This window comes from Myotis yumanensis, unplaced genomic scaffold (genome assembly GCF_028538775.1).
Source record: "Myotis yumanensis isolate MYYU_CA2020_CCGP unplaced genomic scaffold, mMyoYum1.0.hap1 SCAF_14, whole genome shotgun sequence".
Lineage (NCBI taxonomy): Eukaryota > Metazoa > Chordata > Mammalia > Chiroptera > Vespertilionidae > Myotis > Myotis yumanensis.
In genome coordinates, this window is record NW_027223765.1 from 27,444,736 (window position 1) to 27,470,551 (window position 25,816).

Here is a 25,816-nt window from a genome sequence, read left to right on the forward strand (position 1 = left end):
TCTTCATCCCAGCGAAGGGGTGAACCGGCTGCGGCAGGGTGGCCTAGCTTTGACATCTGTCCTGAACCTCCTGTCTCTTTCCCTGTCTTTGGTAACCTCTGCTCAGGGCCAAGAATTGCTTTGTACCCCGTGATGCACAGCCTGTCCCAACAGGACCAGTTCTGCTGTAGGGACAATTCTAACTGGGCCATTCAGGTAGCAGGGCAGTCCTGACCTCACCTGTGCATACTCCCTGGGCTGCCTTTCCTGGGTCCCGGTCCCCAGAATTTAGAGAAACGCACTGCCCCAGGTGCAAGCATCATGCCTTGGGGTGGGAGGGCAAGGACTAGGATGAGCTGGGTGGGGCGGGGCAGGGGAAATCCTGCTGGGAACACTGGCTAAGGAGGGAGCCCTTCCCATTTCTACTGGGGACTTTATGCAAAGCTGATGAGATGGCAACTTTTCAGGTTGCCTGGGTATTAAGAACTTGCCACTCTGACAAATTATTTTATTGTTTGAAGGTTTGTATGTTTTCACAAGGCATTGGCATGATTTATGGTTATTAATTTACCCCTTGATTTAAAGAAGACACACCACCTGTCTTCTTTAAACTTCTGATCTCCCTTCCCAAGAAAGATTGTCCTTTAGAAAACATTCAAAGTCAAGCAATGCCCTTTAGAGACAGCAGCTGGCTGAACTGTTCTCTGCTTGCTCTCCTCCACCCCCCCCCACCTCCCACCCCCACTGGTTAGCAGTCACTGCTCAGCTGCAGATCCCTGAGGTCCTCCCTTTTCTCTCAGGGACATATATGTGTGTGTGTACATATATGGGTTTGTGTATATGTATATATATATATGTGTATGTATGTATGTGTGTACTAGTATATGTGAGTGTGCACATATGGGTGTATATATCTTTATATGTGTAAGTGTGTATGTATATGTATATGTGTGTGTCTGTTTATGTATATGTGTGTGTGTGTGTGAAGTTAAATGAGCTGATTTTTTTTTTTAATATATTTTATTGATTTTTTACAGAGAGGAAGGGAGAGAGATAGAGAGTTAGAAACATCGATGAGAGAGAAACATCGATCAGCTGCCTCCTGCACATCTCCTACTGGGGATGTGCCCGCAACCCAGGTACATGCCCTTGACCGGAATCGAACCTGGGACCTTTCAGTCCGCAGGCCGACGCTCTATCCACTGAGCCAAACCGGTTTCGGCAAAATGAGCTGATTTTATGGTATGCCTCTGTAGGCAGTTCCTAGAGTTCTAGAAATATCTTAAATGATGGGAAGGTATTGGACTAAGTGGAGAACTTCCAGGGGAGGTTCCACTGTGAAGGGAATACCCCATTTGGATGTCGGTGTTTGGTACATTAACTTCCAACACAGAAACGTGCCTATGGAAGCAGGCACACTGGGGCCTTATGGGATAGCCACCATAACATTGTTATGGTGGCTATCATATCATAGCCAATTATAACATTGCTGAGCAGCTTCAGAGCCTTTTTGGCATATAGTGAGCAGCAGGAGGGGCAGGCTGGCCCTCATCCTGGATCGAGAGGAAGGATCAAGGACAATGCTTCTATTCCAAGCCCTCTCCCTGTCTCCCTCTGTTTTCCTCCTGGACAGCCGCCTTCGATTCTGTGAATACACCAGTGGCTCCCAAGTGTGTGTCCCTGACCCAGGCTCATGTATCCAACTGCCGCATCTCTCACTGGATGCTCACAGGCATGTCACCCTGAACATGGCCCAAGCAGAATTCACCCTCCTCTCCTTCCCCGCTTTCCCCCTACGTGGGCTCCATCTGAGCGCATTGTAAAGGCCAGAAACTGGAGCCACTCTTGACTTCTCCTTCATCATCCTCAGGCCTCATCTCACTCAGGCCATCCTCAGGAATGCCTTTGCTGCACCCCTGACCACATTGGTTCTCCCATCACAGGCCCTCTGCATAGCACCTTTCATAGTTGCTACTTCACATCTCTATGTGTTAGTATTGGACTCATTTCTTTCCTACCCCCCACACCTCTTACCCCCCGCCTCCCCCCGCCAGCTATGCTGTAACCTCCAAGGTGTCCAGGACTCTTCCTGTTTGTTCACCGTTGGAAACTGGCACCTAGTTCACTACCTGACAATGTATATCTGTTGAAAGTTTCTGACTTGGGCAAGTGGGGTGCTGATGGTGCCATTCTTAAAGGTGAGGAATCTACGAAGAGGAACACGCTTCGGTGGGAAGAGGCTGAGTTCAGTATTGGACCTGTTGAGTTTGAGGTGACTTTGGGGCACCCACAGAGAGGAGTGCTGTCACATCTGACTCACGGGCAATCGGGTTAGAAGGCAGCCCCACAACAAAGGGAGGAGGACCTGTGACTGCACTCTCCCAGGGAGAGTGGATGGAGGAAGAACAGGTGACAGCTTTGGATGGATAGTCTGCATTGAAGTATCACATAGAGCAAGAGGAGCCTGAAAGGGGGACTAAGAAGGTATGGCCCAGAGGCAGGAGAAAACCAAGAGGTGGGCCCTCATAGAAGCCAAGGGAAAGAGTGTCAAAGAGGAAGAGGGGACAGAAGAGGAAAATGCTGTTGGCGCTAAATGTCTCCACTGGGCTTGGTCCAGAAAGAGGCAAAGACCCGTCCCAGAAAGGCAGCAAAGACCCCAGGTTGTCCTCTGCAGTCAGGATCCCATACATGCATGCTTAGGATGGAGAAGGGTGGGTGTGCATTGTTCTGGTAGCCTGGGGATTGATGACTCGTGTGGAGGGTTTCAGAAGGGACAGGAGTAGGGAACCAGAAAGCAGAGTTGAAGAGTCAGCAGGAGGCGATGCTATGGAGACAGTCTGTGAAGCGGGGAGACAGCGCATGAAAGACAGGAAGGGTGGCACAGGGGGGCTGTGGATGCATTTGCCTTTCTGGGGAAGGGACTCTTTTTGTTGTTGTTGAAAGAGCAGGATGGAGGTAAGGTGCCTACAGAGAGATCCGAATACTCAGTGTGGTGACAGAAAATTTTTTCACCTTCCTATCTTCTCTCTGAGGTTGGAGGCAAGGTTCAGAGAATGAGGGGTGGGGAGTCTTGGGTAGCAGGTTATAGGAAGGTGGACAAGATTGAAAGTGACTGCTACTGTTGGAGAGGGGGAGAGGGGCTGCATGTTTAGAAGGAACATGGCTGGGAGTAGGGCCCAGTTGTGGCTGCAGGCTCTGTTCAGTTGTATGACTGTACCTGGAGGAGGTGTGGCGGTGGAATCATCCTTGGTTATACAAGAATGGTGGGCTGGAGGGGTTAGGGGCTGAGGACATTGGTGAGAGGAGATAGGCATCTTGTATCATGGCATCTACCCAATAAAAAGAGTGAAACCAGCCCTGGCCAGTGTGGGTCTTTTGGGTGGAGCATCATCTCATACACTGAAAGATTGCAGGTTCAATTCCTAATCAGGGCACATGCCCAGGTTTTGGGTTCTATCCCTGGTGGGAGGTAAATGGAGGCAGCCAGTAGATGTTTCTCTTCTACATCCATGTTTCTCTCTGTCCCTCTCTTTTCCTCTCTCTCTCTTAAAAAAAAAAATCAGTAGAAACATATCCTTGGATTTAAAAAGAAGAGTGAAACCTGGAGGGAATGGCCATTGTGACAAAATACAGGGCCCAGACAGAGGTGTCAGTGAGACTGGAGCAGGACAGAGGCCGTGGCTTGAGTCGGGCTTGGATGTAAGACACAGAGTACTTCTGGGTGATGAAAAGGTCTGGCAAGCAGGGTCAGGGTCAGGCATTTGAGAAGCCAGGAGGCTGGGTGGGTGGTCCACATCTTCCTGGGACCCAGTGGGGAAGAGATGGGGCTCCCCATCCCAGCAAGGGGGCAAAGACCCAGGTTGTATACGTGCATGCTTAGGATGGAGAAGCGTGGGTGTGCGTTGTTCTGGTAGCCTGGGGATTCCCAGGGAACTGGGTTTGCCTCATCCATAGTTCTGTCCAGGGGCCCTGCTGACATTGCAATGAACCCTACCCACACTGCAGGGCCCGTGAAGTGGGCTCCCCAGGGAGAGAGAGGCCAAGGGGCTCTTCCTTTTATGAGGCTCATTGGGTATCTTCATTGCTGTACTTGAGAACTGCCAGATATGGGAAGGGGGGTTGGACTGCCCACCCACACATAGCCCACAAACTGTTTTCAGTTATATTGCTGCAAAGTGGATTATAACATTACCGGTGAGAAACAGAAAAGATTTATGCTCAAATGTAAAATGTTGCTTTATAGTCTAATTGCAGTTCTAATTTAAAGCCTTTTGGTTTAACCTGAATCAGAGGCCACTGGTGAGCAGAGGGGCAAAGTAATGAATACATGTATAATGTATGTATTAAATGCCAGGGAGGGGCTCAGCTCCTACCAAAAGGCACCCTGGGGACCCTCACCAGTGGCCCTGGTGACTCCTCCCTTGGGCTGGCTTCAGTTACTTCTCCCAAACCTTTGTGGTCAGCCCTGCTCTAGAATGTTCCCTGACCTTCACATTTCAGGAGCTCTGCGCAGTGGGGGAGTTCAGTGAGGTTCCATGGTAAACAGTGCCATGCGCAGGCCCGGGCAGCACTTGGTAAGGGTTGCACAGTCCCCTCTCACCAGTCTGCCCCAGTTTCAAGGTGCTGCCTGGCCCCCTCTGCTCTTCCTTTTCCCTGACCCTCCCTGCATCACTCTGTTCCCTCAGGTGCCTCATCTCCTGGGAGCCCTCCTGGAGGCTACTTCCCACCAGGTGCCCTCTTCCCAGCAGACTGTTGAGCTCTCTCTTGTGTTGATGTGTGGTCTCTCCCACTGGCCAGAGAATGCAGCATCCCTGTGTCCCCAGTGCCCAGTCCAGCACTGGCCTAGCAAGGCACAGGTTCCAGTAAAAGTTTGTTGGCCAAATACATGAGGAAGGTCCAGAGCATTCTTGAGCATTCTCTGCATTTCCAATGCAGGGGTCTGAATTTAGGAGATGCTCAATTTAGATTTATTCTAGCCCTCTCAACACCCATGTGGTTATGAATATCTTTTTTAAAGAGCTTGATTATGTAAATAGAGCCACCTTTCTTGAGATCAGCATGACAAGGAGACCAGGACACCACCTGCAAATCCCAGTTACTTGCAGACATGGGCTGTGATGGATTAGAAAGGCAAGCCTAGGTCTCTCTAATAGTGAGGTTTATTCTACTTGCTTATTGGAAATCCAAACCCAAAGTTCTTTTACTTTCCAAGAGTTTTGCCAGGGCTCACTGGCTTTTGCCACCTGGGCCACCGATGGTCTGTGTGTGTTGGTTCCTGTGCCTGTGGGACATGTGACTTGAGTGTAAACATCTCCTTGATTTATCTTCAAAGAGCTCTCCACGGGCTCGCAGACGCCAGTGCTGTCTGTGTTGCCCTTTGGAACCACCTTCCTGGCCTGTGACAGAGGCTGTTCACTGTTATATCACTGGCAAGTCTTCCTCAGGGGAAGTGGGATTCAACAGAGGGAAAATGGAAAGGAATCCAGAGCCATGCCTGATGAGCCTTCAGGATGAGCAAGCCATTGTGCATGTCTGTGTTCTGTGTGTGTGTGTGTGTGTGTCTCTGTATGTGTATATGTGTGTGTACATATATGGGTCTGTGTATATATATGTGTGTGTATGTATGTATGTGTGTACTAGTATATATGTGTGCACATATGGGTGTGTATATATCTTTATATGTGTAAGTGTATATGTATATGTATATGTGTGTGTTAGTTTATGTATATGTGTGTGTGTGTGTGAAGTTAAATGAGCTGATTTTATGGTATGCCTCTGTAGGCAGTTCCTAGAGTTCTAGAAATATCTTAAATGGTGGGAAGGTATTGGACTAAGTGGAGAACTTCCAGGGGAGGTTCCACTGTGAAGGGAATACCCCATTTGAATGTCGGTGTTTGGTACATTAACTTCCAACACAGAAACGTGCCATGGAAGCAGGCACACTGGGGCCTTATGGGATAGCCACCAGTTATCCATGTGTGGACCCTCCTGGCCACTTGGCCGCCATGCCTGGGTGTCTCCTCTCCCCCTGTCTGTCAGACCCTCCAGGCACCCTCGCCAGCTGCCCACACCATGAGAATAAGGAAAGCACATTCAGGAGAGAAATCCACTCTAATAACACCCCAGTCGTTCCAATGCCAAGCAAAATCAATTGGAATTTATCTGGTCTGATGGGTGAGAAGTTGATGGAGGAGCAGTGAAGGCTCCAGACCATGTATCACATAAACCAGAGCCGGTCCCAGCTCTGTAGCTCCCTGTCTATGCGACAGTGGGCCAGTCTTTTAGACTCTCTCAGGCGTTTCCTCCTCTGCTCAATGGGGTAGGGATGGTGACTATTCCGTATATGAAACAACATTGGTAAAAAGTTTTCCTCAGTAAACACTAGACCTAACCCTCGGGAGGGCTGGAATTTCTCTTTTCTTCCTTTGATGACTCAGTCATGCTAAGTAAGACAGCAAAGCCTGAGCTAAATTAGGCAAATCCAAGAGAAATTTAGGTCTGGGCAAAGCGATTTGGTGAATGGAGTTTTACGGTATTTGAATTTCAGGCCGTGCCAGGGGCAGGCCGGAAAAGGGGACCCGCGTTGGTCATCCTCTCTCAGGCTGGTACTACCACCTGTGGCTGGGGAGCCTTTATCCTGGTCGCTGGTTGCTGGAAGCCACACTTTTGTATCAGTCAAGGCTTTGTGGTGGTCAGTGACAGAAAAGCACAACTCTCAACCTTCAAGGAAGTATCTTGGCTTCTGCAACTAATGGTCCGGGGCTGAGGAGGCTGCATGTGTTGGCTGGTCTAGATCCTTAGGATCCATCTCTCTTTCTCCATCCCTACTCTTTTTTCTCGCTCTCTTATCCCATCCCCTTTCTCCTTTCTACTCCCATGGTGTTGGCTCCAGGCTGAGCCTCCTCTTGGTCAGAAGAAATCTGCAGCAGCTCCAGCCCTCACAACCATATCCCCTGGGGAAGAACAAACACCTCCTCCTGGTCCCCCCAGCAGAAGCCCTGCGATTAGCTCTGAGTGGACCTGGCTGGCTTGGCTGGAATCCCATGCCCTCAGAACCAGTCCCTGCGGCCAGGAAAAACAGGCCCTGGTTGCCCCTCTCGGGTCCTTTGCTGTGCGGAGCCTACCAGCACCCTGGGGGCTGAGGGGTGGGAAGGAGCAATTTCCGGAAGGAATCAGGATATAGGTGCCAGAAAGATGAGTAGATGGCAGGTAGGGAAAGTGAAAATCTAATTCTGTATCCCGGGCCCTAAGTGCTTTACAGGCATGCATGCATTCATCCTTACAACAGCCCCACTTTCCAGAGGAGGAAACTAGAGGTTGAGAGTTGTGCTTTTCTGTCACTGACCACCAGAAAGCCCTGACTGATACGAAAGTGTAGCTTCCAGGCACAGAGCAGCTGTTAAATTATCGGCGGTGACATGGCTGGAAAGAGCCGGCGCTGGCATTTAACCTCCTACAGGCTGCTCCCCTGTTGACAACCCTGCTGTCCCACCTGTCCCAGTAAAATCCTGCTCTCCACGCTGTCTGCAGGGGGTGGCTCCACAAGGAGCTCCCAGGTTGAGTTGCTACGGGCTCCTTAGCTTCAGACTCAGCATCTAAAAGGTTTGTTCTCATGGTAGGAGACATGGCTGGTATCCTTTTCCTGAGCTGTTACCCAGGAATTAGTACTGCTGTCACAAGGAAGAAGCCCTGCCTCCCAGGGGGTGGGCCTCTGACCTCCCTGCCAGTCTCGCCTCCCTTCCCTCCCCTGCCCTCTTCAGGTAAACCACGGAGATAAGTCAGGGCTCCCCACCCTGGGCCCCCGCCCACTCTTTATCTTGTTCTCTCACTACCCAAAGGCCTGTAATTAGGAGACATTAGCAGGCTCAAAACAGCTTTCATACCTGAAACATCCTCTGTAATTGCACTCAGCAGTGCTCTTCCCTGGCTATTAATGTCACTTTTATGAAGCAATGAGGAACAAAACACCCCGAGGCACTTAAAACATTTTTTTTATATAATACTTGTCTTTTACCAATGGAAGTTTAAAATCACCTGCCTGACGGAGACAGTGACAGACAAACGCACAGGGGCTCAGGATGAGAGCCGTGGAGGCGGGGCCCTGGGGAGATGGGAGGTGGTCCCTGAGATTGGAGCTCTGGGAAGACTGTGATGGCCTTGGGGTGGGTTGGGTGAGGCTGGGTGGATCCCTAGGGGTGGAGAGGTGCGCCAGGTGAGCAGCTAGGGCACCGTTCTGCCTGGCCTCACCATTTGTGCTTGCTGTCTCAGAGGGTGTTTATATGAGATCTTTTTGTGGACACCTGTGTGCCTTTAATAGAGAGGTGAATAGAATGTTACAGATGACCAGTGTCATTGAGTAGTGTGTTAATTGTTACGTTGGCTGCAGAAATACATTGGGTATGACTGTGTATATGTGTGGATGTGTCGGGGGGAGATATGGGTGGAAGAGAGAGAGACTGATGGAGGGAAAGCTGCTTCTCCAGCTGCTGTATTAATGAATTTTGGGAGTTGTGGTAGTTCACCAGTCTTATTGTCTGGCAGATTTATTTTCTTGCTCTTGGAAATGGCTCTGACTCATCAGCAGAACAGGAGATCTTTCTGCCCATAGAGTCCGGGAGGGAGCCCCAGGGGTCACCAGCCTCCTTCCCCCTCTCCGAGGCAGGCTTAACCCTCATTTGCCTGGACAGACAGGTGCTTTCCTCTTCTCTAAAACTTTCCCCGACCACATCCCTTAGCACAACCCTGGAAACCTTTTTCCCACTGGAAGTGAGCCTGAGGACCAACTGCCTGAGGATAGTTCTTCTCACATTGAAGCTGGGAGTGGCTGCCAGGACCCAGAAGAAAGCAGGGCTCCTGACACAGGATCCAGGATGGAGCCGAGGAGGGTCAGCAGGGCCTGTTGCCCTGAGAGCCTGAACTCCTAGCTCCCTCACACTGGTTGCCTTGGTGAAGGAAAGAGGTATATTAGTGGGGAAGACAAAGCATTAGAAGGAAGGCAAGGCAGAGTTAAGAGGCCTAGAGAGGAGGGGCAGGAGGAAAACAGGTGAAGAAGGGGGCATCAAGGTGGGCAGAAGACATACTGGGCAGAAAACATATGGGGAGCCTGAGCCTGGGTCAGAGGGACAAGGCTGGCCTTGGATGATGCCTTTGTAATTTGCTTCCAGTTACAAAGTGTGGGAATAATTTGGCCTAACCCTCACTGCACTTTGTAGTATAAAAGAGCAAGCCCAGGGTTTAGAATCTAATGTCCTGGGTATGTTTCCATTTTCCTCTAAGTTCTTTTAACTTCTCTGAGCCCATTTTCTGCCTCTATCACAAGGGTAACATAAGACCTTGTTTTTAGAGTAGTTGGCAGGATTAAAGTGTGTTTACCTTCTTCGAAAACTCTAAAACTCAGTGAATACTTCTTGTTCTGCCTGGCCAGTGTGCGTCAGTGGTTGAGGGTCAACCTAGGAACCAAGAGGCCAAGGTTCGATTCCCAGTCAGGGCACATGCCTGGGCTGTGGGCTTGATCCCCAGTAGGGGGTGTTCAGGAGGCAGCTGATCAATGATGTTTCTCTCTCGTCGATGTTTCTATCTCTCCCTCTCCCTTCCTCTCCCTATAAAAGTCAATACAAACTTTTTAAACCTGCTTGCCCTGACTTGGCCTCCGGGTTGCAATGACACATGTTTGAAGGACTTCACTTGCATGGGATGAAGATGGGAACTGCTTGAGGGGGCCCTGAGATACAAAATCTAGTGATTCTGTTAGGTTGTGGCTCTTGCATGAATATCCTCAGAGGTGCATCCTGTGACTAATAACAGTGTTATTATTAATAATAGTGATAACTACTGCTACTACTGGTTACCAATAATAAAGTGCTCACTGTGTACCAGTCACTGAATGTTACTTGTATTAACCCCCTGAATTCCCACCAGGCCCCTGCCAGCCAGGTGGTACTTCTCCCAGTTTACAGAGCAGATGCTGAGAGTTGGGGGTGATTATCCAAAAATCACAGGACTGCTCAGGGGTTCCACTGAGACTGACCCCGGACCTGTCTGACCATAAAGCTCACTCTGTACCTCTGCCCCCGAAGAAGTGTAAGGAAGGCATGTCACATATGTCATCCAGAAACCAGAGGCTGGGGCAAGGAGAAGCACTTTTCTCAGTTTCTAGAAAGGGGGCGGGTAAGTTTGAAGACAGGTGTCACTGAGTAGTACATGTGATAAGCACCCCCTGAATTGTGTTTTGAAGCAAGCTATACTGGGAGAGGCAGAGTGGGCGCTTTGTGATGTGTGGGATTTGGGGACAGAGAATAGCAGGTCTAGAGGGAGCCTAGAGGGGGAGGCCCTACTCCCAGAGCAGGTGAGGCCTGGCCAGGGATCCAGAGAAGGACATAGAAGGTACCTGGGGATGGCCGGCTCCAGGCAGTGATGGAGGAGCCTCTGGTCAGCTCCCGTCCCCAGGCCTTGGCACATGTTTAGGAAGTGAAAACTCCTGGGAAGGAAGAGACATGAAGTGGCCTCAACAAGCTGCTTTGTCCCATCCAATGGCCTCAGCGTCAGGTCTGCTGAACCAGCCTGTCCTCCATTTGAGATGCTCCTCTGTTGATAAATGGGGGGTTTAGTCCTGGCAGAGCCTCATCTCCATGTGCACTGTCCCGTTCACCACTCTTTCTGGTGGAGACAGTCACGTCCAACACATTTTCCCATGTTACAAAGGACATGAAAGAGGTTGGAGTCAAGATTCAAACTAATCTTGCTGATTGAAAACTCTGCCTTCAAACGAACACGGTTGGTGGTGAGGGTCTGCATTGGCAATTAGGTGCAAGCTGTGCATTGTGCAGCAAGGAGCCAGGGTTGAGCCAGGTGAACAGTGTCTCAGGTAGTGGGGACTTTCATGTGCTGGCCACTCCTGGGGACGGACCAGAGAATGCAGGTGCAGGAAAGGCCAGACTGAGCTGGTGGCCCATTGTGTGCTCTGCTGGCTTGAGCACATCTGCCACGATGGGCTTATTCTGGGAGCTGGATTTTAAAAGGGAGATTGGAAAACCTGAAGTGTGCCCGGTGGGGGGTGACCAGTGATCATGTCATTCAAAGAATGTCTGTGGACCAGGGAACCTCAACCCAAAGATAAGCTGCAGCAGAGTCCAGGAGGCAAAGGGGTGAGATCAAAGGGCTCCCCAGGCTTCCCAGGACCAAGCGAGCTCTAGCAGCTGCAGTGCCAGGAAAACGTCCCCTGCCTGGGTCAGACACAGTGGCCACATTGCCACAATTGGGGAGGAGGGTGGACAGGATAGAGGGGTGTGTGTCTCCTTCCAGGCCAGATTTGATTGATTTGCACCCTGATGGAGGATTCTCCCCAATCCTGAGAATGGAATGAAGCCAAGAGCTCCTCTAGCAAGGCCAGCCTCTTTCTCTCCTCATGGCCCGCTCTTGTCTCCAGGACCTCTCCAGCTGCCACAGACAGCTTGGCCCACGTGCAGTCAAAACTCTGCATTCATGGAACCAGGAGCCCATTTCCCCAGCCTCCAATGCAGTGTGGTGGCCCAGCTTCAGCCAGCCCCAGCTCTGCGTTCTGAGCAGAGATACCTCTAAGCTGAAGGGATGGATGTGTCATCAGTCTCTATCCCAGGGGTAGCTCTGCTCCTAGTCGCTGGAGCCCAGGCCTGGGCAGAACAGAATCAGGAGGTGGGGGCCTGGGGCCCGCAGCTCCCGCCCCTGCCTTGTACGACAAGGCCTTGTTGGGCAGCAGTGAGGACCACATTCAATCCACAGCTTAAGATAATCGCATGTGTGAGGCCCTGGGATAATGACAGCTGAATACCCTGCCACTGTTGCCATAGTGACCAGCTAAGCACTGATTCCCTCCTTTTTTTTTTCTTTCTTATTTTCTGGGTCTCCTTGTTATAGGGCTAGCTGGTGGGGTGTGTGTGTGTGTGGGGGGGGGGGTGAATTTGGGAAATGGGAAAGAGGAGGAAAGGGGGAGGGGAGACCCAGAGGGGCAGCCCATTATATTCTCCTTAAATACCCCAGCTGGGGGTGTTTTAAATCTCAACAGAGACTGAGAGAAACAGTGTCTTAATCCCCAGCTCCCTGTGAATTATTTAAAGGGATCTTGTCAGAAGGATGAATTTGTCACTGTTGCAGTGTCAACAGCAGCAGCAGCTGTCATAAGGCTGAAGACCCCACTCCAGGCAGGGCCTGGCACAAACCACTGCTTCCTGGTGGAAGTGACAGTGGCCTGGGGCTGTGGACAAGGAGCCCCTCCTGAGGCACAAGCCTGCAGTGTTTGCCTGGCGAGCTGTCAGAGACCTGGGTGTGAAATGTACCAGGATGTAGAGAGATGTGCACCATCTGGACTCCGGGCCTGGCTGGCCTCGCCCTCAATTAACAGGGCCCCCACAGCCCAGGGCCCTGGGATCTCTGAGCAGTGAGGGGTGCTCACCCTGGCCAGGAGTGGGCAGAGCAGACCAATGGGTAGAGATATGCAGCATTTGATGGGTGGGCACACAGGCCCCACCTGGGCCAGAGCCAGCACTCCCACCTACACACACACACACACACACACTCTAGTACACACATATGCACATGTGCACACATTGCAAATGATGCACAGGTACAGACAACCAGGCAGACAGGAGCGAGTCACGGATCACACATCATGGAAGGATAGCCAAGGGAAAGTGACCGTGCTGAGAGACAGGCTAAGTAAGCATGTGCTTCTGGAGGGCCAATGCCCATAATGACTGAGTCACAGTGGTCTCTTACTCAGGTCTAGTACTTTCCATGTATTATCACATATAACCCTCACAGCCACCCTGTGAGAGGGTAGGTAGGTAATATTAGAGGGGGAAACTGAGGCTCCAGAGGTTTGAAGACTCGCCCTGGGTACATAGCTGGGTCAGGCTGACTCCAAAGTCTGTGACTGGGACTCCTGTGCTAAGCCCGGGGTCCCCCTGACCTCCAGTGTTCAGAGTTAGGCCGGGTGACAGCAGTGCTTCTTAATCCCAGCCCTTTTATAACCTCCTTCCCAGCAATCCAGACATACTCTACTTGGGGCCCTTTCTCCCACGCCCACCTCAATAAGGCATTTCTTGCATTTCCCCACCATCTAAGTTTCCAAAAAAGGATTTTGTGGAGATTGCACTGGGAAACAATGAATATGTGTTTTCTATATTCTAGTTATTTCCATAGTCTCAGTGGGTTGCTCGCCTCCATCCTGGGGAGTGAGTGAGGAAATAGTTAGGGAATCATTGCTTTGTGCCTCTGCAGCAAGCATGTCAAACGCAAAGGCTAACACAGGCCAAATAAATGAGGCATGTGGCCCGCGGGCTGTGAGTTTGACATGGTTGCTCTGCAGTGTGGTTGCCCTTTCAAGGCTTTGGGCTTTCAAAAGCAGTGTCCTGGCCCAAGTCTGAGCTCAGCTCTTTGGCACACTACATGGGGCCATGGTAATGAATGCGGGGTGGGGGGGGGCATTCGTGTCCTCCTAGCCTGGTACATCTGGGAGGTAAATTTAGCATATTAGGGGGCGAGCTGGTGCCCAGAGTTCTCAGGGGAGTTATTGAGTAAATGCTGCCTTGGTTGGTTGGTATACTAAACGGTAGATCCCTCTGGACTTGTAGGAATTTATGCCCACAGACCACATTTCACATTTTAATTAGCCCTCTTGCTTGCCTAATATCCCGGTTCTTTCAGGCTCAGGCAGATGTCTGCATGGGAGCTGCATCCTCGGAGCGGGCTGATCAGCCTAGCCCAAGCCACCTGCTGCAGGCTCGGTGGAGTTGCTTGCTGCTTGGGCCTCAGTGGGCTTCTTGTTCCGAGAGGCAGCCATCTCCACCAGAGTACCTGAACCTGGTCTCTGGGTTTCCCCTGATTGGGCAATGCCAGGGAAGTTCCTTTATGGTCCCACTGGGCAAGGACTATTTACGACAAAGCAGGTTCCCTCGCACAGCAGCTTCTGCCTAAATGCAGACCGCTGAAGGGGACCAAAGCCTGTGAGCTGTGTCCAGTTTTGTCTCCTTGTGGTCTGAGCTGGTGGCTGACAGTGGCCCAGAGACTGCCTGATTGGGAGAAGAGAGTCCACCCTGAAGCCCACCCAGAGGGAGCTGGGAGGGGGCTGCTGGCTCCCTCTGGGTCTGTAAGGAGACAGTGTGTGGCCCTTTCCTCAAGGTGTTCTGCTGACCAAAGGGCGGAGTTATTTATCTAAGATAAAGCAGGTGATTTCCACACCCTGGTACGTCAACCAGAGGTGGATCCCCAGGTTAACATAATAGTGATGATGCTGAGAGTAGTGGTGATAATTGGTACTTAGTGAGTGGTAGTTACCTGCAGGCACCACACTAGGTGAGTTACTTTCCTGGTCCTCAGTCCTCGTGATACCCTGCAAGGTAAATAGTATTTTGTAGACAAATGAAGCCCAGAAAGATGTTGTGGTCACAGAGCTATAACCGGCAGAGGTGCAGGTCCACCTGCCCAGCAACTCTCTCGCCTCACCCCCTCCCACGTTCCCCTTGCTCTGTGTAGTCGGGCAGCCACGCTGGCCTTACGGCTTTCTTGGTAAGATGTCAGGCACACTCTTGCTCAGGAGAGTTTGTTCCTATTGTTCTCTGAGCCTGGAGTGGTCCTCCCTCTTGTACCCCCTTGGCTGGTGGTTCCTGCATGTCATGTAGATCTCTGCTCCAAAGAAGACCTTCCCTGGTGACCTCACTTCTGGCTGTCACTCACTATCTCCTTACCTGCTCCTCACAGTATTTAACACCATCCCACTTTATTTCATTCATCTGTTTGCTTGTTCATCCTTTGGTTCACTCTATTAGAATAAAAGACCCATGGGGACAGGGACATTGTCTCTTAATTACTACTGTGTCACCAACACCTAGAACACTGTTTGGGGATGTAAATAGATGCTTAATTCTTGATTTAAAATGAATTAAATGAGCTGGATTGGAATAAAACATAATAGTGGGGTCTTGTTGGACTAATAGAAGCCAAAAAGGCAATTTCAATGATTTCTGTCATCATCTTAAATAGCAAGGTCTCTTCCTGGCCAGGCCTTGTAGGCTTATTCCTGGTGGTTATTATGATGCATCATCATGGTAGTTACTGGGTGTTCTGGGAGGGGGCAGGGTCGGCTGGGGAGGCTGCAGTCCTCCACGAAGGGGCCAACTATCCCAAATCTTTCCAGACCCATGCTTGGACCTGTCTTCAGAGGCATAGAGTGAAATCAGCCCACTTTTCTTAACTTCATTTTATTGTGGTTCTTCATTTTTGACCAAGAAATATTATATATTAACTGGCTTATTCACTGACTCATTGGATTTAGCTCCAGGTGACCTTTGCCTATTTCCAAAATTCAGATCCACCCTTGGAGGACAGAGAATGTGTGAGAATCTCTGAAGGTTGTTCTAGAAGGCAGTGTAGATGGAGTTTATGGCAGTGATTTTGAATGGGAACAGCATGTTTTAGACACACAGACACACACAATCAGCCAGACTGCAAATAGTCCATAGCATTGTCCAAATGTAAATGGCAATCTGGGTCACTCCTGAGCAACAGCCCTGCAGGCTCTGACTTCCAACAAGCAAGTCAAACAAGCCGAGGTCCAGAGGAACCTTGAGGTGTCTTTCTCAGACATCCAAGTGCTGGTCTGCAAGCCTGAGCAAGTGCTTTCCAATGGGTGCCATTGGTTTCCTTCTTATGTCTATCTCAAGGGCAGGTGGTCCATTTGCATCACGAATAGTGCCCTTTCAAAGGCTCCTAATATCCTGCTGGTTGTGCAAGGCTTCTTCCAGGAACAAGTGAGCCTGGTGGCACCTGCATAAGTCCCCAGTGAAGGACCCGGGGTTGCAGAGGCAGAGAAGTTGAGGAACAGACCAGGGCCTTGCTCATCCCCTCAACTTGTCAGTATTTATGGAAGGCTAGGCGTGGGAATATGGAGAGGACCCCATCACAGTCTTGCCCTCTAGGGGCAAGTTCCCTGGAGGGTTGATTTGTGAGACTGCAGCTGTACTGAAAAAAAAACAAGGTGATTGTCAGGAACTATCCACGAGGCAGCTGGATAAACAAGTGTGGGGCCTTAAGGAGAGGTCAGTGATGTACCCCATGGTGGCTGCAGCCTTGTGTGTGGATGAGATCATGCAGGCTGAAAAGTGAGAGAAGAAGTGAGTGAGGGTAGTGCCCTGAAAAACCTGTGGATTCCACTGGTCCCAGACATGACAGAGTAAACATGCCATTGCTGTGATACCAGTGTTGCAAAGCTAAATGTATGGAATTACTTCGCTTGTTGAAATGAATAAATTAGTCAAAACATAATTCCCTGTCCTCAAGGAGCTCACAGCCTGGTATCACAATCCAGAGTCACACACAGAAAGCAATTAAGGAATCGTTCAGAACAGTGTTATTATCAAATGCTAAATTGTGTGGAATAAGTGCAATTATGCTTAAGGCATTCCGAAAAATGGTCGCTGAATATAAGCTGGGAAGGCATCAGGGAGGAAATGAGACTGGATCCCCTACAAGGAGGGAGCTGTGAAGAGAGCTTGGCTCAACCATCCATCAGCTGCCTGACTTTGGGCCAGTTATTGAATGTCTCTGGGCCTCAGTGTGCCCATTTGTCAACAGAAGTTCCTGGTCAACACGATCTATGGTGGCTTCTAGCCAGATCCGTTATTCTCTGGTTCTGAGTTGAGATGGAATGATGGTGGAGTAGAACAAAAGTGTTTGGGCCAATGAGAACATCAGTGACAACATCGAGGCACAGAAATGGACACGGTTTCAATGTCCAGATATGGCCCGTGTTTGAGCCCCTGCCATCTCCTGCTTGGTCTGTTGTCATTAATTTTTACCAAACAGCAGGCCAGAGCTTGAGTCCAGGCGGAAAATAATGCCAACACATGGCCATGGGAATGCGATAGAGAGGCCAGGTAGGAGGAATATTGTTCTGGAAGAAATGGCAAATTATGGTGATAAATCTGGTGTGTTGGATATGGAAGGCATTTTTGGCCTGATTCCTGCCTGACTCCAGATTGGAAAATCAAGTGGTTTTTTTGATGGGGGTCCTGGGCCCGAGATTCTGATCCTGTCTTTGAACCACTCTCCTGATTCTCCCCAGACCCCCAGCATCAGTGACAGGGATGCTTCCTTGGCTACCTGTGCCTGCTCTAGATGCCACCTTTGCCCCAACTTAGATACCCGGATTGTTCATCTACAAACAAACTAGACTGAGCCAATATTTGTCACTTAGGATACAGGGATTAAAGGGGTGAGAAGGGCATTCCTGGCTCAGTGGATGGGATGGGTAGGGGCATGAAGTTGCTGAGGGCAGGCTTGCATGGAGGATGGAGGCCACACCAGCATGTTGGGGTATCAAGGTATAGGCTAGAAGGAACTCAGATAACAGATATATTGAGATATTACTTACATGTTATAATATCTATGCATTTTAAGTGTACAATTCAATAATTTTCAGTAAGTTCACTCTTCCTCCCCTCCAAAAAAAGATTCTTCATGTCCATTTTTAGTCACTCCCCCTTCCTACGTCCAGTGCTAGGGAAAATTAGTACTTTTCCATCTATAGATTTGCCTTTTCTGCATATTTCATGTATATGGACTTATATAGTATGTGGTGTCTTGAGCCAGGCTTCTTTTATTTAACATACTGTTTTAGAGGTATATCCATGGTATTACATGTGTCAATAGTTCATTCTTTCATTTATTTCCAAATAGTATTCCATTATATGCCTACATTATATTTTGCTTATGCATTCACTAGTCAATGGACATTAACAAAGGGTGCTATAATAGAGTTCAGTCGAGAGCACCAAAAAGGGAAGACTACCGTCAGGGTCAGGTTGGCATGCAGCATTATGAGTCTTACTCCACAAATCAAGACGTCTAAGAAATGTCCTGGGCCTTATTTGCTTTTAGTCAAATTATTTCAGACTCTGAGCTTCCCATCCCACTGGCTGGTGAGAATTTCAATCTCAGTTCATGGCTCTTCTTTCCACCATGACTGTGCAAAGCTCCCAGAGGCCCCACTCAGAGCAAAGCTGCCATATTGTCCTAGCCCCTGACCCTCTGAGGCCAGCCACCTCCAGGTGTCCTAGACATGCTTAAAGCTCTGGAGGTGGTGGCAGCCTTGAGTAGTAACTTTGTACTCCACATTCTTACCAAGGCTTGATCTTTTTAAGTTTTTGCCAATCTGATAAGCAAATCATGGTGTTTTGTTGTTTTAATGGGAGGAGATAATTACAGAAAAGAACACAGGAAGCAATATGTCAAATGTGAAAGTGGAGGCTGAGAAACTGCTACTGAATGGAGACCTTTGGGAGACCTTTGGGGCGAGCAGTGGGTGTGTCAAGGGGATTGGGGCTAACACAGACCTTGGTTAAAAGAAACTGGATCCTGAATAGGAAATTGGGCATCTATGGGGTAGACCAAGAGTGATAAAATTTCTCTTTATTAAGGATCTGGGAAGTGGTGTGCCTGGGGATACAGCATAGCTCAAAGCCTGGTTGGGGAAGCAGGATGCAAGAAAGAATGTTAAGGGGACACACAGCTCCTTGGATCTCGTCAACCCAGTCTCGCTCTGTTCCTCACCCTCCACCTTAAACTACCCCCTCAACTCCCACACTCAGCTCAGTGAGAAACTGGAGATTCTGCCCCCAAATATCGTTCCAACCTCCACAGTCTGGCCCAACCCGTCACCAACTCTTGCCTGGACCACTACAATGACATCCAGCTGCCCTGCTCATGCACCCAAGCTGCCCTCCTGCACAGTCTCTACTTTGCTTCAGAGAAATCTTTTAAAACCTCAGCTCTAATCACCTGTATGTTTCCTCCCTGAAACTCATCCATGACTTCCAGTTACCCTCAAGGTGAAACTCAGAAGTTTTCCACCGGACACCTCCCCTTAGTCTTATTCCTGCCACCTGCAGATCTCTGTGACTCTTCTGTTAGACCGGTGGTTCTCAACCTTGGCTGCACATTAGAATCACCTGGGAATCTTTTTAAAATCCTGATTTCTGGGCCTCATCCTCTGGAAATTCTGTTTCTTTGTTATGGGGTGTGGCCACAACATTAGTAACAAAGAAACAGAATTTCTGGAGGATGAGGCCCAGAAATCAGGATTTTAAAGAGATTCCCAGGTGATTCTAATGTGCAGCCAAGGTTGAGAACCACTGTGTTAGACAGTCTTCATTCTTCATTGGCACCTTTCCCCATCACAGAGCCTTTGCACCTGCTGTTCCCAGGCCCAGCTGCTCGGCCCCTCTCTGCCCCCGTAGACACACCTGGCTGACTTCTGCCCATCCATTCCCTCTCCGCTCGGAGGGTCTTCCCTGACATTCCTCCATATATCTGGTACACTTCCTCTCCTGGCACCCTGTTATTTTCGCTCACAGCAGTTAGCACAATTGTAATTATTTAGTTATTTTAATAAACATTTGTCTAATTTCTGTTTCCTTCACTAGATTATAAGCTTCATGTTGCTGTATCCCCAGTGGCTAATGGAATGCCTGGCATAAAGTTGGCATTCAGTAAATATTTTTTCATTGATGAATGCAGAAGGGATAAAGCAACGAAACTGATGCCAAGTATCATAAACAAATAACAATCTTTGTCCCTCCCTGCTGAGAGTGCCTTTCCACCCTCATCTCCCTTTACCAAATCTCCTCTTTCTTCAGTGTGCCCGATCCTAATTGCCTCTTGCTTGGAAAGCATTTATACCTCCTCTAGCCCAATCTGATCGCTTATCTTTGCAACCCCCAGTAGCACCCGCTGGCAGGAGAAGAATGAAACAGGGAAAGAAATGAATGTGAGACTCTGTGGTGGCATTTTTCCAAACAACAGGGAGTTATTCCCTTTCTCTCAATTTCTCTCTACTCCTTCCCTGTGAATATGCGGCTGTATTCCCCCTAATTTGCTTTGATCGCTCCCTTAGGAGTTGTCATGGAATCAATTAGATCGGTAGAATTTTATGACTCGAGGTCACCCAGTATGACTCCTCATTTTACAGATGAGAAAACTGAGGCCCAGAGAGGTTAATGTTTGAAACAATTACCTCTGTTGGGTCTTATAATACCAATCAGTGTCGTTTTCTAAGATAAATGTTCTCAATATCCCCGCTCCACAAGAGTATAAATCCTCATTCTGTCTATTTAAAACCTACTGGTGGTGACACTCTCATTGCTAAGGTGAGCCCTGGAAGGTGGGCTTCCTGTCTTGCTCTCACACAGCAGAACTGCATTAGTCTTGGGTGGGTCAAGGATTCTGGCTGGGATTGGACCCCCAGACTAAATGGGGGACACGGGCTTCACCTGCGCACAGAGTCGCCGCACGTTCCTGCTGAGACCTTATGTAGCACAACTGAAATATGGACCGTGAGACCTGCTGTGTTTAAACAATTACAGAGCAGCCAAATAAACCTGTCCTTCCCTCAAAAGTCACGCAGGGTCAACTGCGAGAAAACGATTTCAAAACCGCCATGAAAAGGGAGAGAGGTCTGAAAAATTTCAACGAAAACCACCGCCAGCTATTTCTTCTCCCTAATGTATTTGCTTTCTGGTTGCAGAAAACCAGGCAAGCAGAACATAAGTTTAACAAACACATTTAAATAGAACATAACACACAGTCTTAAAGAAGGAATAAACAGTAGTTCCTCGACATCTACAGAGTCAGTAAGAAATTAAGCAAAGTCCACCTGAGGTTTGGTGGTGTGCAAGGATCCCTGATGGAGCTCACCACGGACTGCAGGGTGGGGAGGGAACTGGCCCCCTGAGGGTGCTGGGAGGGGCAGGGGAAGACAGGCCCTGGAGAGACTGCAGCTCAGATGCCTCCGTGGCAGGGGCCAGGCAACAGGAGTGGCTGCAAGATCACGATACTGGCCGGCTGTTCAGGGCCAGCTCTCTATGCCTGGTCTTGGGGTAACTAACAGGTGCATGTTTGAAAGATAGCCTTGCCTCTGCCCTCTTGCTCCTACGGCAGTTAATTCTGTGCGAAATGCTACTGTAGTATATTTCCCACACACACATATCATTGGCTTTTAGCTCTTTTAATGAAGAATCCTAGTTTATATATTTCAACTCCACAGTGTATATAATAAGGAATTAACACAATGTTTTAAAGAAATAGACATGATTTGGTTTCTTTTATCACCACTGCCAAATAGTCAAGGATCTTAAACTATTTTCTCTTTTCACTTTAGGAAGTTGAATTTCTTCTACCTCTTGTTTCCTTATTTAGCAAACACACTGAAGCTTCCGGGAATACCCCCAATTCTTGAGATTGGGGTCCTGGGTGACCCCAGCTGCTTCCTTTCCCTGCACAGGAAGAAATAATGGCCCAACAACTCTTCTTTGGCCCTTGGCCCTGAGTGATTCAGTTAATGAAGCCAGGACCTCATGGACCCCTCCCCCTCCTTATTGATTGTTACTGAAATAAGTTATTTGGAGAATTTCTTTGACCAGTCAAATAATTGCTTTCTATCCCTTCTCCTCCCCATCGCCTCTTATGGTCATGTGATCATGATGACTTATAAGATGTATTTTTGTCTGTAAACGGAGGATAATAGTATCTAGTTCTATTGGGAACTGTTGGGAAGATTGAGAGATATCACTTAATAAATGCATTGTTTTTCTTTTTCCAGTTTACAGGGCGCTAAAATGAGAGCTCTCTTTTCCAACACAAAGCCTGGTCGTGTCTTCCTTATAAAGAAGCTTTCCTTACCCCCTAAGTAACACATTCTCTTCCATCACATCTTTGCTTGAAATGTGTGCAAAATGAAGCTTAATTTCCTCCATTAAGGACATTTTCTCTCTCAGCAGCCCCTACTCTTACCAGTTTTATAGTCGATCTAATTATTTCAAAGAGTTGAAGTTATAAAACAAAAGTTTATGAGAATCTAAGTTTTCTGAGAAATTTGGAAAAGTTTCACATATGCTTTTCAGAGATATCAAGAAGCTTTATCACAATAAATTAATTAGGTTCAGAAATTAGGATTTCCAAGGTGGGGGTGTCATGAACTTATGCTCCTAATATACAGAGTGGCCACTGAGAGTAGAGGCTGTGGCTTGGAAGAATGTTCTTGCCATCATGTGGGGCTAAACCTGCAGATTGTCCCCATGGATGTGGTAAGCCATCGTCACAGCATGAGAGTTGTGGGTTAGATGAAGGGAGGCTTTCTAGAGTAAAGTCTTTTCTATTTGGGGATGGGATGCATAGTGTTCTGAAGCCCACTTAGAGGAGACCTTTAAAAGCAGGTTAGGGTTAGATGTGTTCATTTCTCATGTCAAACACGTGGACTGGTGAGCTCCTAAGGCCCTCTTCCATTGCCAGGCTTCTCTTCTCACTGCCTCTCTGTGTCTTCTCACTTTCTATTTTCTGTTTTTACATGTGTGTGCCTGTGGACTGCTTGGTACAGTGGGAAGAAGTCAGTGGCTACGATGAAAACCTCAACACCATCCGTACCTACCAGGTGTGCAACGTGTTCGAGCCCAACCAGAACAACTGGCTGCTCACCACCTTCATCAACCGGCGGGGGGCCCATCGCATCTACACAGAAATGCGATTCACTGTGAGAGACTGCAGCAGCCTCCCCAACGTCCCAGGCTCCTGCAAAGAGACCTTCAACTTGTATTACTATGAAACTGACTCTGTCATTGCCACCAAGAAGTCAGCCTTCTGGTCTGAGGCCCCCTACCTCAAAGTAGACACCATTGCTGCAGATGAGAGCTTCTCCCAGGTGGACTTTGGGGGAAGGTTGATGAAGGTCAACACAGAAGTCAGGAGCTTTGGGCCTCTTACTCGAAATGGTTTTTACCTCGCTTTTCAGGATTACGGAGCCTGTATGTCTCTCCTTTCTGTCCGTGTATTCTTTAAAAAGTGTCCCAGCATTGTGCAAAATTTCGCAGTGTTCCCAGAGACCATGACAGGGGCAGAGAGCACGTCTCTGGTGATTGCTCGGGGCATGTGCATCCCCAACGCAGAGGAAGTAGACGTACCCATCAAACTCTACTGCAACGGGGACGGGGAGTGGATGGTGCCTATCGGACGCTGTACCTGCAAGCCTGGCTATGAGGCTGAAAACAGCATGGCCTGCAAGGGTAAGGTCTGAGACCCCTTGAGACCTCTGCTTCCTGCCCACCTGGAGCAGGGCCAACTCTGCAAGGTTTCCCACCTCAAGCTCTGGATTATACAGGAACAGAATAGCCCAATGGCTCTTATATTATAAAGCTCTGGGTAACCTTCATCCCCTATGCTAGACCTGATAATTTTCTAGTGGTGTCCAACCAGAATGTCCATATTAATGGTAGGGGAAGAGATGGGAAGAATTCTAAATGGTGGATAATAACTTAACCATCAGTTGTTTCTAGTTTTGGGACATTGACATTCTCTCTCTCTCTCTCTCTCTCTCTCTCTCTCACACACACACACACACACACACCTGCATGTCCAGCTCCATGCTCTGAGGCATAGAGAATTTAGGATTTGGGTTGTCATGGGCAGTTCACTCAAGGGTAATTGAGAGGTGATTGAATTTGGAAAATATTTTAGTTTATTTCAGTCCAGCTCCCACAGCACTCAACTTGGTACTGAACCCATGTAGCTCATTAACTCAAAGCCCTCTGGCTTGGCTGTCTTCCTCAAGGGGCTCAGTGCCAGGCCCTGGGGCAGGGATGGGCCTAGTTCTGGCATGTCCTAGAAGGAGATGAAGCTATTGGAATGGGGGTGAGATGCTATCATGAGTTGAATTACCTTTGCTTCTGAATGTTACAGAGTGATGCAGACTTTGCAGTTTGTGGAGGTCATGGTACTGTGTGCTCACATAGGCTCTGCTTAGTCCGAAGGAGTACATGTCCAATAGGTGGCAATCAGTGTGCTGAGCTGGATCTCAACTCACTCTTCTCTGGGAGTAAACAGACGAGTCTAGAGCAAGCATGTCAAACTCAAAGGCTAACACGGGCCAAATAAACGAGGCATGCAGCCCACAGGATGCGAGTTTGACATGCTTGGTCTAGAGCAGCGGTCGCCAACCAGTGGTCCACAGACCACTGGTGGTCCGTGAGGTCTGAAAGTTGGTGACCGCTGGTCGAGAGTGCACACACAGCCCAACTGCATTGAAGCTGAACTTGGGGGAGAGAGTTGGGGAAGAGAAAACTGCTTTCCTTTATTACGTTTCCTTTGTGGCCTTCAAAGTTTCAGACTCTTTCAAGAGCAAGGCCTCCTACATGGACCTCAGAAATGACCACCTTGACCATAACCCATCATTCAGTGGCCTTAGTCCTTTGGGGCATCTTGGAGGAGGGCGTCTATAGTAGCTCCTCTTTCTTTAACATGAGCCTCGTGCCAGCTGTCTTCCCTGGCATCCTCCCATCCCATCTGAGCACCCGGCCGTCCCTTGTGTTTCTTCCTCACTCACCTTGCTCCCCAAGCACCTGCAGGCGAAGTGCCAGGCACAGACAGGATTGCTAATGCCCATCAGCTCTGCGATCCTTTGGACTCAGCTAATTGGCTGGGCTGGGGCCCTCACACAGCCTTTCTGAGACCTGCTGAGAGAGGAGAGCTGCGCCTTTGTGTCTTTATTGGATTTCTTGGTTATGGTACCCATGATGGATGGTGTGGAAGCAGAGGGGAGAGAATGCCAGATCAAGCGATGAATCAATGCAGACAGTTTTAAAACCAGCCTGGCCTGGTCCCACAGCGCTCCTCTTTGTCCCATTGGTTGGAGGAGGGGCGGGAGGTGCCCTCTTTGGCATTTGTCAGGGTCTGAGTAGGGACCCAGGCACCAGGCTGAATTCTTAAAGGGGCAGGTGCAGCAGCTTGCAACAGTGTGGGTGATGTCTCCAGGCTTCAAAGGGCTGCCACGCCACACTTGCTGGCTGGGCCCTCTTGTTTTTCTGATTATTTCCTGGGCAAAACGGCAGGAACCTGAGCAAGCATTGATTGGTTCTGATTTAATTGGGACTCTGGGAACAGGCTCATTTCTTTGGGCTAATTGGAACTTTTCTCTTTTGGGGAGTTCTGCTGTCTGTGCTGCTTGTCAGTGGTTGTCCTGGGAAGGCCTGGGGAAACAAATATTTAAATCCAAATGGTTTCTTTCCAATCTCCCTCCCCACCTCCAACCCTCTCTGGACTTTTGGGGTACATTCCTAATCCAAAGCTATTGTGAACCTGGCTTGACTTTACAAACTGCTCCTCACAAACTCATTGGCGTGTGGAGGAAATGGGGAGCCCAGGGCACCATCCCATTGCCATTTCAGTGGCATAGGCAGCCACATTTTGGTGGCATTTCCAAGACTGGAGAGGAATCAGTCAGCATCATAGGTCCTGCTGCCCAGCAGCCTGGCTGAGCTCAGTGACCTAGACCCTGAAAAACCCCCTTTTATCCTATCTCCACCACTTTAAGCTGCATCTTTGCCCTTGGCTTTGCTGGTAACCTTGATGGTTGAGCCAGACCTCCCTTTCCCAGGGCTGAGGGCAGGTTCTCCCCAGGAGGTGCAGAGACAATGGGCACAGATGGTTATCTTGGGGAGCTCTGCACCCTTTGGTTTGAGATGGGAAGTGCATGTGGATAGATTTGTGACTGGGGCCATGGTGTGTCTTCAAGGGATGTTCAAGCTGTCAGGTAGGCACCGTGGCCATTCACAGCACTCCTGGGGCACTACAGGCAATGCTCATGAGCATGGGGCATAGTGGATGCCAGGGAATTGTGAGTGAGAAACAGGGAGCCTCCATCAGCTGTCCTGGAGAAAAAGGTAATTTACTCTCTACCAACACAGTCCTGAGAACTGATGCTCTGGAGCCAGACTGGCAAAGCCTGGGTGATTCTGTGATTCACAGAAATGTGGATCTGATA

At 49.1% G+C, this 25,816-nt stretch overlaps 1 protein-coding gene across 1 annotated transcript in view; it reads left to right on the top strand.

Annotated features, from left to right (window-relative positions):
- EPHB1 (EPH receptor B1) overlaps positions 1 to 25,816 on the top strand; it is a 409,554-nt gene that overhangs the window by 125,857 nt on the left and 257,881 nt on the right. The window contains exon 3 of the mRNA XM_070433462.1: positions 22,382 to 23,063. Within this exon, the coding sequence (XP_070289563.1) occupies positions 22,382 to 23,063 (682 nt within the window). The remainder of the gene's footprint in view (positions 1 to 22,381; positions 23,064 to 25,816) is intronic.